At 39.7% G+C, this 16,817-nt stretch overlaps 2 protein-coding genes across 3 annotated transcripts; one reads left to right on the top strand and one right to left on the bottom strand.

Moving 5' to 3' along the window:
* Positions 1–245: 245 nt before the first annotated feature.
* Positions 246–9,463, bottom strand: LOC112141459 (alcohol dehydrogenase class-3). Its single transcript, XM_024264589.2, has 9 exons — positions 9,239–9,463; positions 9,060–9,161; positions 7,675–7,825; positions 7,518–7,605; positions 4,954–5,173; positions 2,104–2,364; positions 1,893–2,025; positions 1,671–1,809; positions 246–441 (listed from the first exon to the last, which is right to left on the bottom strand). The coding sequence occupies exons 1-9, from the start codon at positions 9,254–9,256 to the stop codon at positions 393–395; spliced, it is 1,161 nt and encodes a 386-aa protein (XP_024120357.1). The 5' UTR covers positions 9,257–9,463; the 3' UTR covers positions 246–392.
* Positions 9,464–11,237: 1,774 nt separating this feature from the next.
* gar1 (GAR1 homolog, ribonucleoprotein) lies at positions 11,238–15,725 on the top strand. Of its 2 annotated transcripts, none has more exons than XM_024264590.2 (7): positions 11,238–11,383; positions 13,075–13,297; positions 14,792–14,946; positions 15,020–15,079; positions 15,146–15,272; positions 15,353–15,439; positions 15,511–15,725. In XM_024264590.2, the coding sequence occupies exons 2-7, from the start codon at positions 13,099–13,101 to the stop codon at positions 15,519–15,521; spliced, it is 639 nt and encodes a 212-aa protein (XP_024120358.1). In that variant the 5' UTR covers positions 11,238–11,383; positions 13,075–13,098; the 3' UTR covers positions 15,522–15,725. The 2 variants fall into 2 exon arrangements, with proteins under 2 accessions (XP_024120358.1, XP_024120359.1); XM_024264591.2 differs by lacking the exon at positions 11,238–11,383 and adding an exon at positions 11,557–11,839.
* Positions 15,726–16,817: the final 1,092 nt, after the last annotated feature.

Below are 16,817 nucleotides of genomic sequence, written 5' to 3' on the forward strand. Positions count from 1 at the left end.
AATGTTCAGCAGGGTTTCCTTCAGACTGGGAGCTGCCCTTCTGCTGCCACGGTTCAGCTTTAACAAAATAATCTTTGGCTTCTGTCTTCGTTCATCAGCCTATAGTATAGTCTGCTGTCTTTCAGCTCAGCTTCAGCAGAATCAGTCCAGAACCGGATCAGCTCAGATCCAGTGTGGATGCTGCTTCGCTCTGAATGACAAGTTTAAAATTTAAACAAAAAAATGAACTTGAATTAAGACTCAGATTTGTTAGCATATAAAATTCTTTATCAGTAAAGAGGACTTTTTTACAGCACAGAGATTAGGGACGTCCACAAAACGAGGGTGCCCCCTAGTGGAGAACAAGCAGAGGGTTTCTGTTCTCCTTTTTCATTCAAGTAAGAAGGAAACCTTCATAGTTTCTCCTCCTGAGGGTCCTGCAGACCGATGACCGTCCGAATGCTGAAAGAACAATGGATGAATAATGAGCTCATTTTAGTAAAAATAATCATTATTATCATATATTTCAATAGAAGCCTCTTTAAACCATGTGAGGACACAGTACAGAAGAAACCATAAAGAGAGCGTGTTAAAGTCACAGAGACAGTTCTAGTAAAGAGGCTAGTTTATGTTCTAGTTTAGTCCAGAGTGTACCTCTCTCTGCCCAGCAATAGCTGGGATAGGCTCCAGCAACCCTGTGGCTCTAAAGTGGATGGATGTTTCACTTTAGCAGAACATTCAGCTTTAGACGTGTTTTCTGTTGACTCAATGTCTTATTTTACCACCAATGCCAACCTTAACTCTGTTTACATTGATATATGTGTGACTAGAGATGACATGCTAGCTTGTTGTGTACGTAAAGTTGTTCTCCATATTGGAATGGTATAGATGTCTGCAAAGAGAGAAGAGTCCAGCGCTGAATCCCTGTGCAGCAGGCGGACCGAGTAATGTGGTGAACAGAATACCGCCTGCCCGCTGTCGCGCCGGTGCCTGATTCCTTCCGATTGAGGCTGTGCGGGATCCACTTGTAGAATGGCCAGCCCAGAGGTGCCGCCCCCCATCTGGTAAAATTACCCTGCGGCGTTGCGTCACGACCGGCTCCTGTTCGATGATAAGTCCTGGCTGCTACGTGCTTTAAAGCGGGTGCCGTCCAGACCTCTCCGCTCCGAGGTCGTGGGACCATTGGGACCGGCGTGACTGGGATGCAGTGTCTGCTCCAACCATGTCACACTGTTCAGGGCGGGGACCTGCTCATACAACTGGTGCTAGCAGTCTACAGCGATGTCAGCGACCCATCGGTCCGTTTACAAACACGCACAGAGGAGTCTAACTGCATAAATCTCAGTCAACCATGCATCAGGTATGCATTGTTTTCCCTATATAATAAGCTATTTATTTATAAAAAAGTTTAAAATGTCGTTCATTTGTTCCACTTTGTAAAAAACATTATCACCATGAGCTGGGAATTAATTTTCTGATTATCAGAATTTTTCCCTTTTTAAAATCGGAAAAAAATGAATAATTTTATGGTCATTTTACTGGTTCTGTTAAACCATGTCTTATTATTTTTATACCATTCCAATATGGCGTCGCTCTTCACGTATGTTGGACAATAGTCAAAAGCCTGCGTGTCATCTCTAGTGATATATACCTCATAGCATGGTTACATAGCAGAGGTTACAGAGTCTTACCTCTTTCCGTTTCTCAGAAGGTCAAAGGCCACGTTGATCTGATCCAGAGGAAGGTTGTGGGTTATGAACTCGTCCAGCTTCAGGTTCTGGTTCATGTACTCGTCCACCAGCTGCGGCACTTCCACTACACTCTTCCAGCCTTCAGAGAGGAGAACTGAGTTAACTCTGATCACCTGCTAACATGTAGATCAAAGTTATCTGAAAGATCGAGCCTCAAAACACCTCCAAAGTAGGTTCCCTTCAAAGTGCGCCCCATGAGGATCTTCAGAACCTGGACGTCCATCTTCTCCGTCTCTGTCCATCCGGCGATGACGCAGGTCCCTCCGTCCTCTGTGGTGGACTCCAGCGCCTCGCTCTGAGAACACCGCCACAAGGTCCTCATGCATCCAAAACCTCACTGCACACTGACAGCAGAAGATGTAAAGCCCCCCACCATGACTGTGGGGCTTCCAACACACTCCAGGGCGTAGTCCACCCCTCCACACGTCATCTCTGCCAGCACTTCATGGAGAGGCTTCCTGTGATCCGTAGGGTTGATGCAGTCAGTGGCTCCAAACAGTCTGGCTTTCTCAAACTTGTCCGGGTTGATGTCCACGCCAATGATCCTCTTGGCCTTGGCGGCCTTGCAGCCCATGACGGCGGCGAGTCCGACAGCTCCGAGCCCGAACACGGCACAGGTGGAGCCTTCCTCCACCTGGAAGAACACACGCCGCTCACTCTGATGCATCTGGGTCACTTCAGTCTCTTCACATCAACACTGATAAAGCTGCTACAGCCTAAAGCAGGAGTGTCAAACTCAATCGAACAAGGGTCAAAATCCAAAACACACCTTAGGACCAACAGGATAAACATTTATTGAACACCCTAAAACTACATTTTAAAACTTTAAACCATAACATAATTATGAACTAGATGTATAGTATTACCTGAGATAATGCTTGAATGCTGTAAGCTGAAATTAGCCGTTGAAGATGATAGTGTTGATAGCTAAAATCACTGAAGTTAAAAGATAAAAACGCTGAAGCTGATAGTCTCTAAAATATTAGCCAAATGCCAAATTCTCCTTAAAAACTTTAAAAAAAAAAAAAACTTAGGTTGGCCAAAACAGCTAGCATGTAGCTGAAAAAAATAGCTAAACTTGAAAATAGCCTAAAAAAACGGAAACAAAGCCAAAATCAGCCAAAACAGCTAGAGTGTAGCTGAAAGATTAAACTTCAACATAGCCTAAAAAGCAAAAAAAGACTAAATTAGCCAAAATTGTCCAAAAAGCTATCAGAATAACAATTTTGAAAACTTTAAAACTGTAACTTTTTAACATAATTCTGAATAATAAAAATGCAGGAATATTATTCCAGAATAAATCAACTTAAACCTTAAATAACTTTTAATATTTTACTCTCTATAAAAATATATTTTGTCAAAATTATACAAGTTAGAAATGAGCACAAGATAACATCGGGCCGTTAATAACAATAAAATAAAATGATCTGGAGGGCCGGATAGAATTACCCAGAGGGCCGGATCTGGCCCTCGGGCCTCGACTTTGACATGTGCCCCAAAAGCTTGAAGAGGAACTGTGTTGCCATTCAATGATTCTCATTGCAAAGAATATCATTATAAATATCATCACCCAGTCTTTCCATGACTTCCAGATGACATTTCTGGTGAGTTTTTTTTAAATCCAAGTAGACCCCGCCCCTTTTGTGATGTCACTAGAGCATTGTTTGAGAGAAAAAAAAGCAGATTGCCACAAAAACGTCCTTGAAGAAGTTAAAGTTAGCTGTGCATGTTAACCCTTTAACATCGGAGCTCCAGTGTTTATGTTTTGGATTTGAAGATTCTGAAGATTCTCCTTCAGAATCTACTAGAATTATCAAACTAACGGTTGAAAAGTTACAGTACGTTAAAAATCTTCTCTAGGCGTCACAGGTAACGCCTCAATTTCTATCATCTGTTTGATGTCACAGTTTTGTTTTAAGTTTATTATACCGCTCAAACCTCACTATAAAGAACCCCAAAGCGGTAATTTGATCTGTTCATACATTTCTGAGTAATCCTCCAAAAACCTGCTCTCTGAGCACCAGCCCCTCCCATACCCATGGAAACAAGCGGGTCCTCCCGATCTGATGTAACACTGTGAGCCGGCCCCTTTCAGGAAGAGTCTGCTCCAGTCTAACACTCAATTTCTCCTCTGAGCTAGCAGTGATCAGCAAAAAAAACTTTCATTTTAGATGCAGAATACCGTACATCTTCTAGTTGTGTCCAGTCTTCAATGGATTCTAGCTCAAACAGCTGTTTGTTACTTTAAACGCGGGGCTCCTTTAAGACCCTCCAACCATGTCAGGCATGTTGTGCAGACGTTGAGTGTATTTGTGTTGTGAACCACTGTAGTGATGGTTGGGCCTACCAAAGGCAGATATATGGTATTTGTATCCAGCTTTAAAAAAAAAAAAACTGGATGTTTATTTTCATGGGAAATTCGAAGAAAGAAAGGCTTGAGGAGATGTCTCAAAGTCAAGGCCCGGGGGCCGGATCCGGCCCTCCGGGTAATTCTATCCGGCCCTCCAGATCATTTATTTTATTGTTATTAATGACCTGATGTTATCATGTACTCATTTCTAACTTGTATAATTTTGACAAAATATATTTTTTAGAGAGAGTAAAATATTTAAAGTTATTTAAGTTATTTAATTTATTCTGGAATAATATTCCTGACTTTTTATTATTTATAACTATGTTAAAAAGTTACAGTTTTAAAGTTTTAAAAATGGGCATTCTGCTAGCTTTTTGGAATATTTTGGTATTTTTTTAACATTTTTTAGGCTATTTTGTAGTTTAGCCAATATTTCAGCTACATGCTAGCTGTTTTGGCTAACCTACTTTTTTTTGCTTCGTTTTTTAGGCTAATTTGGCATTTAGCTAAGATCTAAGCTGACTATCAGCTTCAGTGTTTTTAGCTATCAATTTCAGCATCTTCAGTGGTCAAATTCTGTTTACAGCATTCACACTAGTATTATCACAGGTAATGCTATATATCTAGTTCATAATTATGTTAAAAAGTTATGGTTTTAAAAAGTAGTTTTAGAGTGTTCAATAAATGTTTATCCTGTTAGACCTGCAACTTTAGGTGTGTTGTGGATTTTGGCCCCTTGTGTGATTGAGTTTGACACCCCGGAATTAGATATATGCAAGTGTAACTAATCGGTTTCCTCTGTAGATTATCATCTTCATATTTATGTCTCAATAATCCACACAAGTGTCATTCTGGGTGAGGTCCACCTACCTTTGCTGTTTTGACAGCAGCACCATAACCGGTGGAGACTCCACAGCCGAGCAGGCAGACCTTATCCAGCGGAGCATCCCGTCTTATCTTAGCTAGAGAGGTTTCAGGAACCACCGTGTACTGACAGAAAGAGCTGATGCCCAGGAACTGAAAGATCTGCTTCCCTTTGAAAGATATCCGGCTGGTGCCATCAGCCAGAACACCGGCCTGAGTGTTGGCCCTGTGGTCCACACACAGCAGACATCAGGAAGAAGTAGACTGAACATACAGCAGCATTTGAAAGCTCAGCATGTTCATCAGTAAGGGGATTCTGAACTGGCCGACTGACAAAATATCACCATTAATATTCAATTCATACAAGGACATTCAAGTCATAATAAATAAAGTGAAAAGACACAGAGAATACATATTGAACACATAAAGATAAGAAGGTGCAAAATGGCAAAGAAAATCCTGGAGATCACCTGAAACTGTCAGTTTTGAGAGGGAAACCACACCCACTAGCAGAACTATTGGGCTTTAGCTGCTTTAGTCCTGAATGATGATCTATAAATGCTAATCAGAAAGATGACAGGAAACACCTCATGATGGGTAAAAGGCAAAGAGCTGCTGAACAAAATGCATGCTGAGCCTCACGTCTGGAGAAGCTGGTAGATTACTAAAGACTATAGTATAGTCGAGGGGTCAGCAACCTCCAGATCCACATGTTCTCTTTTATCTTCATGGTGGATCCTTGGACAAACATAGAATAAGTCATGGAGACTGCTGATCCAGCCATGTCGACCGTCAGAGTCAGCAGCTCCTGATAATGTCTGTCTAACCAAAACTACTTAAAGAAAACAAATAAAGCCTGAAAACTAAGACTACCAAGATCCAAACTAAAATAACAAAACCCAGCAGAGTGAGACTGAAATAAATAAATAAAAGAAAAAGAAAATTGCATTTTTTTTTAAGTAAGGATTACTTAATTAGCACTTATTTAATTTATTTTAAATTGATGTCTGAGGTTCACATAGATGATAAACTCTGTAGGTTTTTACATCCTGTTGACCTGAAGACGTCTAGTTTGATCAACTCTACCTCCAGAATGAACAGATTTTATATGGAAGAGAAACTTTGGTAAAAAGTTTGATCTTTTATGAGATAAAATCACATATTATCTTGTGCTGCACAACATCGGTTATTAGCTGTCCAGAGCTGCACTGAGATGATCCTGTTTGGGATAGAGCAGCTTTTATTTTGAAAATAATTTATTTGAGCTTCTGTCAAACATATATAAAACACAAAAATAAAAACCCCATTTTGAGAGATGCTAGGTTCTTTTTAGATTTTTTGCTTTTGCTCGTGCCAAAAAAAAAAAAATAGACATAATTCATATTTATCATTAAAAAAAGAAGGTCATGAATGCAAACCCAAATTTCTTAAAGGCTAAACTAAGACGATGCGGCTCCTTCTAGGTTTGGATCAGTAGAAAACGTGCTCAAATGGATCTTTTACTGTTAAAGGTTTCCAACCCCTGGTCTAGTCACAAGAAAGCCAAATTTAACTTTTTGGCTGATATTCTACACATCATGTTGTTTGGAGAAGAAATAACACCAACCCAAGAACCCCATACCAACAGTAAACTTGGGGGTGGAAGCATCATGGTTTGGGCTGCTTATCAACAAGGGGAACTGTCAGACTTCATACTGAATTATTGAGGGCAGAATTAAAGGAGAACCGTCCAGAACATTCTGGATAAAAATCTGCTGCCATCTCTAGAAAACTCAAAATGAACAGAACTTGAAATGAACAACCTGAAAATCAAGGCAGAGAAAACAATACAGTTATTTCTAATAAAATCAAGTTTCTCGACTGACTCAGTCACCTGATGTAATTCAATAGAAAAGATCCAAAGATCAAAGTTCAGAAGACACTCCGATTTATGCGTGTGTAATTCTTAATTTGTGCGTAAATGAGGATTTGTGCGTGTGTAATTCTTGATTTGTAACTCGTATAATACATTTTTTGCACGAGTAAAAAATTACAAATAATAAAAAAAATACAAAATATAATTTATACATGCACAAATTAAAATTACAACAATAAATCATTAAAAATTAACACCTCACGCACACACAAAACCTCAGTTATGCATGAATCTGTGGTGAGACTTGTTCCACGTCTCACTGATTCATCCATGAGTGATGCGTTTAAATACTGCTAGAATGCTCGTTCATCAGAGTTTTCTTATCAGGCGCTTTGAACTTAGATTGTGAATAATATCTGGTAAAACTTGACATTTTCCCACTTTCTCAAACAGATATGCCCAATAATTAATTTTAAAAAGTTTAAAAAGTTATGCACAAATTAAGAATATGCACGCACAAATCAGGAACTACGCATGCATAAATCAGGGTGACACTGATTTCTCTCCATATCAGCTTGTATACTTAATGATGTTACTTGTATAAATTTAACATTCGGCTTGATAACGTCTGGTGGGAGTAGTGTGTGGAAGTATTCTTAATGATAAAAACGCTGATGTGTCACATGTTTCCTGCTGTGAGCGAGCGTGGACTCACCAGTTCTTCCTGCAGAGATTGGTCTTCACGCTGCGACAGCGCTCACACTCGCCGCAGTACGGCAGGAAAAGAGGAATGACGTGATCTCCTGAGGGACAGCAGAGGAGCAGTCAAACAGAGAAGACTGCAGCCTCTCTTCAGGGGGAGGGAAGCTTACCCGGGCAGAACTTGGTGACTTCTGGACCAACGCTCTCCACGATGCCGGCCGACTCGTGGCCCAGAACCAAAGGGAAGGGTCTGAAGCTCATGCCTTTCTCAGCCTCGTACAGGTACTCCACATCAGTGTGGCACACACCTGAGGACACCACCTGTGCAAGCATGCAGTTTAGGATGAGGACTCAGCACACAGGTCGAACGCTGAACCAAAGACTCACAGGCTAAACTGATCTGTGGTCAGAGGACAACAAACATCAGGGACATCTGTGCAGCTAATTTGACTTTTCTTCTAAAAAATGGAGAGAAATGAGTATCAACCCAATTTATGCGTCTGTAATTCTTGATTTGTGCGTAACGATGGATTTGTGTGTGCGTATTCTTGATGCTAAATGTTTCCATTTAAACTTTTATTACAGAGAAAAAATAGACTCACTCCAATTTGTGCGTGCGTAATTCTTGATTTTTAACTCGTATTATACGTTTTGTGCATAAGTTAAAACATTTTCAAATGTAAAAAATCAAATTTACAAATGCACAAATTAAAATGACAACACCTTGAAGCTAATTACACAAGTAAATCTTAAAAAAATTAAGAACGAATCACTTGTTACAGTTACTACGAATCTGTGGTGAGACTTATTTCACCTCAGTGATTCATCTGTGAGTGATGCATTCAAGTACTGCTAGAATGCTCGGTCATCAGAGTTTTCTTATCAGCCATGTTGAACTTAGATTGTGAATAATATCCTGTAAAACGTAACATTTTCCCACTTTCTCAAACAGATATGCCCAATGATTAGTATGAAAAAAGTCTAAACAAGCGTTTTAGGAACATTTATCCCTTTAAAAAGATTTGTGTTTGTAATTAGTTTCAAGGTGTTGTAATTTTAATTTGTGCATGTGTAAATTGTATTTAGTATTATTTTTTTTACTTAATGTATTATACAAGTTGCAAATGAGGAATTACGCAAACACAAATCGGAGTGAGTCTATTTTCTCTCCATGAGAAAAGTGTAGAAATGGAAACATTTAGCTGCATTTAGCAGTTAGACGTGTTTCCTGTTCTCCAATGTTAACCTTCTGTATGAATGCATGTGCTAAAGATTTAAAAAGAATTTGTTCCAAAACACAACTTTTACATGTTTACAGAAATCCAGAATCTGTGACCAAATATAGAAAAAACCAGCAGACTTGTGGTTGAAGTGGAGCAACACACTGTGATAACATGAGGTGATTAACAGTCCGGCCAGCTGTGAAAATGCAAACAGAGCCGGCTGATAAACAGGAACCATCTGAGGAAAACCTTATGACAGAACGTGACTGGACCGCGATGACTCAAGCACGTATTGCTCAATATCATCGTGAAGCCTTAGAAGGACGCTTCACCTGAACCCGGACTTCGTGAGCCTTTGGCGGGGCCACATCCACCTCCTCCACAGTGAGGGGCCTCCTGGGCTCCCAGGCAACAGCCGCCTTACACCTGATCACCTGTGAGAGCACATCCGGTCAGCCGCTTGTGCATCTGACTGTCACCAATTGTTACACACATACACAGAAGTTCTTACCTGACCCGCCGTTGCCATAATCCCTCATGCAGCAGAGTTTTAAAAAGCCAACAACAATCACTAAAAACCTCCACTGGAGCAGCCTCCTTCTGTGTCAGAGGCACGCGCGTATCTTGGGAAGCTTTGATGATGACGTCAGAGAGGACCGTCTCTTTAAGAAAGGGGGCAGGTCGGTTTAGAGCAGGGTTGCCAGGTTGGTCATGTTTCCGCTTCTTTTGAAGTTTTTGGGCTGGGCATGTCTACATTTGGGAGGATGATCAAATTCAGGATCTTTTTCAGAACAGGTGGCGAGTTTTCTCTAAAAAAAATCCTCTGCAGAAAATATTAAAGAGTCTCTAAGATAAATCATGAACTGGTGTGATTTTTTCCCCCTTTGAATGTAATAAGAAAATCCGCTGAACTTTAAAATAAACATCAGCAACAGTTGTTGGTTAACCAGGTGCCACTAGGAAGAGCAGTAGAGCAGGTAAAAGGATAAATATGTAAGATTATATTCACATGAAAAAGTATCCAAAGTGAGAAATATGAATTGCCAACAAAAAACAAAACATTGAATATATCAGATTAGAGGTGCAAAGATAATGGAATCAGGTAAACAACATTTCAGAAATTATTGTGCAGATTCAGGTTTACATTTGGAGTCAACTAGTTTAAAAGGAACAGTAGATTATGGTCTTTAGCAACAGTGAGGCGTTCACTGACCTAGATGCAGAAAAGCTATTTTTAAACCTTTCTTCACCACGTACACTAGACTATAGGGGTGTCAAACTCAATCACACAAGGGGCCAAAATCCAAAACACATTTTTAATCACGGGCCGAAAAGGATAAACATTCATTTAACACACTAAAACTAAAGTTAAAACTTTAAAAACATAACTTTTTAACATAATTATGAACTAGATATATATATCATTACCTGTAATAATGCTGTGAATGCTGAAAGCTGAATTCGGCTGCTGAAGCTTTTGAAATTGATAGCTAATGACACTGAAGCTGAACTTACTGAAGCAAATAACTGAAAACGCCGAAGTTGAAAGCTAGTTAAAATTTTAGCTAAATGTAAAAAAAAAAAAAACTTAGGTTAGCTAAAACAGCCAGCATGTAGCTGAAATATTAGCTCAACTTCAAAATAGCCTAAAAAATCTTAGTAAAATCTTAGTAGTCCAAAAAGCTAGCAGAATGCCAATTATTAAAACTTTAAAACTGTAACTTTTCACATATTTATGAATAATAAAAAGGCAGGAATATTAGTCCAGAATAAATCAACTTAAACCTTAAATGACTTTCAATATTTTGCTCTCCATAAAAATATAATTAGTCAAAATTATACAAGTTAGAAATGAGCGCAACATAACAGGTCATTAATAACAATAAAATAAAGTGGTCTGGAGGGCCGGATAGAATTAATATATTACAATAAAGAAATGCATCTGTATTTTGATTGTCAATACTATTCATTTGACTGATCTACAATAACCAAGCTCAAGGTGGAATACATGATGCATGTCTCACTTCTGATGCACCACAAGGCTCTGTTTTGGGACCTTTATTGTTCATTTTATATCTGCTGCTTTTGCAGTATGTATTAAGCTAGTTCAATTACTTTTCTTACCTTTTTTATGTTGATGATATTCGGCTTTATGTATCTTTTAAACCTCAGGATGTTTTGAAAATACAGATTATATGCAGGTGTCTGGATTCGGTCAAGAGTTGGATGAGTCACTTGTGCGTTCTTATACATATCATTTAAAAAACACTGAGTCCAGTTGTTGCGCAGTTTAAAAACCCAGAATGTTTTTATTTTCTGTTTTACTGTGAAGAACTTTGTGCTTTTATCTTGAAAGCTGCTAAACAAATAAAGGTTATTATATTATTATCATTAATATGAGAGGAGAGATCAAATAAAGTAATTGTTTAACTTTGTTATTTGGGGAACAGTTTATTTCGGGTTTTGTTTACCTTTAACCCGAACATTTACCCGTTTAAAGATGAGCTGCACAGCTGTAAGTTGGACTGATTTTGTTGCGTTGATGGTGTCGGAAAATCAGCGGATCTGGCAACCTTCTGTACGACATCCGAGACAACCTTTACGGCAGCCTGTGCTCGAGCCAGTAGTCACGTGGACGTTTCTTCGGCGATAACAGGTACGTTTTTGCCTGTAGTCGTTATTTTCTTGTGTAAAAGTTCCCCTGGAGTCATATTATTTCCACGCAGATGAACAGCGCGTGGAGAGAACGCGCAGGAAAGCCGTGTTTTAGAGCCCCCCATACAGAAGCCTCGTGTTTACGGTTAGCTGCTCCGGGTAGCACGTGCTCTCTCTCTCTCGCGATCCCTTTTAGCGAAGCCGGTTTAAGCGTGTGGCATCCTCGGGGCGTGTTGAGGTTCCTGTCACAGTTCCACGCATGTCTGCTTAAGGCAACCAGTCCTTTTACTAGCTAAACACCTGCAATATGTGGACAGTGGACACGCGCACGCGGCTGCAGACGGGACTCTTTCCTGTCAGTGGGTGATCACTCCGCGGTGGTGATGAGGCGCGGAAGCCCACACCTCAGAACTTCTGTCCTGAAGACTAACAGAAGTCCTGTTTTGCACGGCTGATAGTAAGACGTCTTGTTCTAGCATTCTTTCTGTAACTACTCTGCCCTCTGCACGGCAATCAAAGGGCGAGGTACATCATGGGAATTGAGGTTTCCTTCTCTGCTTGCTTTGCATAGAGATGATCCTATGTGAGACATGACTTCTTTTATTTTGAAAGGAAGTCATATGAAAATTATAAACAGTTTCAAATTTTGGAATACACAATCTACAATTTATTTTGACAAAAAAGAATAGTTAATTTTTTGTTATCATAATAGTAACATTAATATAAAAAACAAATCGGTGTCTTATTTTCCTGAAAAGGGTATGAGACTTTGTGGCTTCTGTTGGGATGTTGTCAGTAGAGCTTCAATGATTAGTCGACTAATCGACGACTAATTGACTATTTTAATAGTTGATTCGCCGTTACCTTATATTACATGGAGTCAGTGTAGTAAAGTTGAAAGTTATAATGGCATTATGCTAGCTATTGTGGCATTTATTAAGTTTTTTTTTTTTGCTAATATTTCAACTACATGCTAGCTATTTGGATAACTTTGGCTTTTTTCAGTTTTTTAGGGTAATTTGGCATTTAACTAATATTTTAGCTGGTTATCAGCTTCAGTGTTTTCAGCTATCAGCACCATCATCTTCAGCAGCCAAATTCAGCTTACAGCATTCACACTAGTATTATCACTGGTAATCCTTTATATCTAGTCTTTAGTTAGTTTAAAGGTAATGATGGTTAAGATGTGTGGTTTACAACCAGTTTACCATGACTCGATTAGTCGACTAATCAGAAAAAATAATCTGTGATTAGTCGACTATTAAAATAATCGTTTGTGGCAGCACTAGTTGTCAGTGAGAAATTGACCCAAAGGGCTCTTAAAGTGTTGAAGGATGCAGATCCCTGGTTTAGACCATTGACTGTATATAGAGAACTGGACTGAGTGACCCCTCCCCTCTGGTGTTCCAAACAGGAAGAACTCGCTGGCTCAAAGAAGCCAAAATCCCACAGACTTCTCTAGAGAAATAAACAACTGTTACTCTGTTGTTCTTTTTTTTTGTCAAAATCCCAATTCCTGATGGGATACATTTTTCCTAAACATGTTCTTGTTGGTTATCTTTATTTTCATATTTTTCTGTAAAAGTTTATGATCTGACCTTGCAACAAGCTCACTCCTGACGGACACTGGCTGCCATAGAAGTGTCTTGTAATTAAGCGTAGTCTCTCGTTTGGCCCCTCCCACTCTCTCAGTTGTTTTGTGAGGATCCAACCAGGATGTCTTTCCGAGGGGGGGGACGAGGCGGAGGACGAGGAGGAGGCTTCAACCGAGGAGGAGGAGGAGGCTTTAACCGAGGGGGAGGAGGCTACAACCGAGGAGGAGGCGGTTTTAACCGAGGCGGCGGAGGCTTTGGACGCGGAGGTGGACGAGGGGGCTTTAACAGACAGGACTTTGGCCCCCCCGAGCGTGTGGTTGGTAAGAGCAGCGAGGTTAAAGGATGCAGACTAACCTGTCTTCACCCTTTTCTAGTGTTGTCTGAATCCACCAATTCTAAAATAGAGTGCACTAGAACTTTCCCAGAACTCTTTGCAAAAGACTACCATGCATTGATGCTCAGTACTTCAGCGAATATAGACCACAATGCATTGCAGTTCAACAGCTTTTGCAAAAAAAAAAAACATGCTTAAATTATTTTATTTAATAAACCATCCACATTTTCACATCAGAACTAGGGATGTGCTAAAATAACAATATTACGATATATTGTGATTTTAGACCCTTTTCAGGTGACGTCACACATCGCCGGTCAAGTTCAGAGTCGCTTCCGGTGTCTATGATTTAGAACAAAGCTGAACGCTGTTTAAACCAATTTTACATAAACACTAAAAGGTAGCCTAAACAATTGTAATAGAAATTTGTACAATATGTATTTTATAAATGTCCTACCTGGTTGTATTCATTTTCAAAGCTTAGATTTTTCACAAATCAGAGTACAAATGTCAGTAATCCTGTCTGCAGTCAGAACAACAGATCAGCTGATCCACAAATTCCTATGGATGACATTAAACGAGTCGTGGATTATTTCTCTCTGACAACCCAGTTAAAGTTAGACGAAGGTTACAAGTAATTAATTGAATGCTGCTTATTTGATTATGAAGGTAGTAATGATTTTATTCTTTTAATCTGTGCTAATGCTAACGCTAGCATTAGCTTTGTCTATGAGACGTGGATCTGCAGAAGATCTTTTCTCACCTGTTAAAAGTTTCCTAAATTTCCATGTTCACATAATCCTGTAAACAGAACTAAAGTCAGACAATTCCAGTGTGTCTGACATTAAAGTCAAACTTATTCCTGTTGTAATGTTTTCTACTGTTAGCTCAGCGTGGTTCTAACATCACTCCTCTTTGTTTTTGATCATAACTGTGTCTGATCTGCAGGAAAATAAAGGTCAAAAATGATAAAATTAATTGAAAACTGTTGCCAAAAATATGAAAGTGGATATTTTCCACGTAATGTTATAAAATATGTTCATCCAGAGATGATTTTTTGACTTGGCCGCTCTTATTTTGAAAGCTGAAACTATGTGGCTCCATAGCTGCTCTGAACATTTTCACTGAACCAAACCATTCCTGTTTTTATAATTATTACCTAAATATCCCGTAGAACAACAAGTACATTTATCCTGGGAAGAGATTAATGCATCGATGTGTGTCTCTATTGAAGGTATTAAATGTGGACAATATGAATTTCTATCAGCTTTTGTGCTGATCACACTTAAAATACGTACAAACAACATCAACCAAAATAGAACCTGTTAGAATAATATCTGATTAAATGAAAGTTTTATATTTTCAATAAAACCTTAAATATTGAAGGATTATTCAAATGTATATTTAAATTTGTGAGCGATCTGAGGCTCAGGCTGGAGAACGCTCTGACACAGAGGATCTGTTTCTGTCCTGTCTGCAGCGGTGGGCGAGTTCATGCATCCGTGTGAAGATGACATCGTCTGCAAGTGTACCACCGAGGAGAACAAAGTCCCCTACTTCAACGCTCCCGTCTACCTGGAAAACAAGGAGCAGATTGGGAAGGTGGACGAGATTTTCGGACAGCTGCGGGATTTTGTATCCTTTCCTTGTGTGAGGCAGAGCGAGTCAGAGAATCCAGATGAGGACGTGCTCCTTATGAGACCCGCAGTACTTTTCTGTCAAACTTTCTGAAAACATGAAGGCGTCTTCCTTCAAGAAGCTGCAGAAGGTAAAGCTCTCCTCCTCCTCAGGCTGAACGCTGCTGTGGGACACTCACCCCCTCTCCTTCTGTCAGTTTTACATAGACCCCATGAAGCTGCTCCCACTGCAGAGGTTTCTGCCCCGGCCTCCGGGGGAGAAGGGGCCACCGCGGGGAGGGCGGGGCGGCGGGCGAGGTGGAGGAAGAGGAGGAGGTCGTGGAGGTGAGGCAGAAGGAGAGCGCTGATGATAATCGCAGAATCAGAGAGGAGTAAAGGTCCTGCGGGGGCTCCGTCTGTTTCAGGAGGTTTCCGGGGTGGGCGGGGCGGCGGTGGACGCGGGGGAGGAGGCTTCAGAGGAAGAGGAGGCGGTGGAGGTCGAGGATTCAGAGGTGGGTTCACATCCAGGCGTCTGTCCGTGTGGTGTTTGTGTCTCCTGAGCTCTGCTGCTGTTTTCTCCCAGGAGGACGATAGCGGAGCGGGACGGACTCCTCACCAGGAGGAGCTGCTCTTCCTGTTGTTTTGGAGGAGCTGTGGACCTGGATCTTTTATTTTGGCGGGAACGCAGTGGAGAGTTTCCTCTCCGTGAGCCGGTTTATTTCGGTCTGACAGATGTGTGGTGGTTTCACCACTGATGGACACTTTTTTAATGTGATTAAACAATGCTTTGTAAACATGTTTGTTTGTTTCCTTTTCCCGTCTTTAAAAAATCTCTCTACAACACAAGTCAAAGTCGAGGCCCGGGGGCCGGATCTGGCCCTCCAGATCATTTTATTTTATTATTAATGACCCGATGTTATCTTGAGCTCATGTTTAACTTGTATAATTTTGACAAAATATGTTTTATTTAGAGTAAAATATTAAAGTTATTTAAGGTTTAAGTTGATTTATTCTGGAACAATATACCTACCTTTGTATTATTCAGAATTATGTTGAAAAGTTAGTTTTCTAAAAATCAGCATCCTGATAGCTTTTTGGACTAATTTGGAATTTAAATTTTTTTAGGCTATTTTGGAGTTTAGCTAATATTTCAGCTACATGCTAGCTGTTATGGCTAATTTAGGCTTTTTACAGTTTTTTACAATATTTTGAAGTTTAGCTATTTTTTTCAGCTACATGGAAGCTTTTTTGGTGGTTTTTTTTTTTTAGGCTAATTTGGCATTTAGCTAATATTTTAGCTGATTACTGGCTTCAGTGTTTTTAGCTATTAGCTTCTGTGATTTCAGCTATTAATTTTCGGCATTTTCAGCTATTAGCATTAGCGTTTTCAGCTACTAACTTCAGCATTTTCAACTATTGATTTCAGCTATCAGCACTACCATCTTCAGTGGCCAAATTCAGCTTACAGCATTCACACTAGATTTATCACAGGTAGTGCTATATATCTAGTTCATAATTATGTTAAAAGATTACGGTTTTAAATTTTTAAAAATGTGGTGTTGGTGTGTTCAGTAATGTTTATCGTGTTTGGCCCACGACCTAAAGTGTGTTTTGGATTTTGGCTCCTTGTACGATTGAGGTTGACACTCCTGATCTATTTGATGCTCGGTGATGGAAAAAGAGAAACTCATTTACACTTTAGAGAAATTAAAACAAACTAAAGATAAATTCAATTTTGAATGCTTAAAAATAAGTTTCCTCAATTTTTTTGGCTTTTTGTTTTTCTTTTTTCGTTTTTTGTTAAATTATTTAAATATTTAGCTAGTTTTGTGTTTTTTATGAGAAGTTCAAGATGCCATAGCACAGGGGTGGGCAAACCATGGCCGCCAA

The sequence above is a fragment of the Oryzias melastigma genome, linkage group LG10 (assembly GCF_002922805.2).
Source record: "Oryzias melastigma strain HK-1 linkage group LG10, ASM292280v2, whole genome shotgun sequence".
NCBI classification, from domain to species: domain Eukaryota; kingdom Metazoa; phylum Chordata; class Actinopteri; order Beloniformes; family Adrianichthyidae; genus Oryzias; species Oryzias melastigma.

Bases quoted from the DNA above. Each gene is read 5' to 3' on its own strand.
- LOC112141459 (XM_024264589.2), bottom strand. The intron at 7,606-7,674 runs GTAAGCTTCCCT...GCTGTCCCTCAG, and splicing joins AGTCACCAAGTTCTGCCCGG to GAGATCACGTCATTCCTCTT. The intron at 2,026-2,103 runs GTGGGGGGCTTT...CGGTGTTCTCAG, and splicing joins TTGGAAGCCCCACAGTCATG to AGCGAGGCGCTGGAGTCCAC.
- gar1 (XM_024264590.2), top strand. From the start codon at position 13,099: ATGTCTTTCCGAGGGGGGGGACGAGGCGGAGGACGAGGAGGAGGCTTC. The intron at 13,298-14,791 runs GTAAGAGCAGCG...TCCTGTCTGCAG, and splicing joins CCCCCCCGAGCGTGTGGTTG to CGGTGGGCGAGTTCATGCAT. The intron at 15,273-15,352 runs GTGAGGCAGAAG...CGTCTGTTTCAG, and splicing joins AAGAGGAGGAGGTCGTGGAG to GAGGTTTCCGGGGTGGGCGG.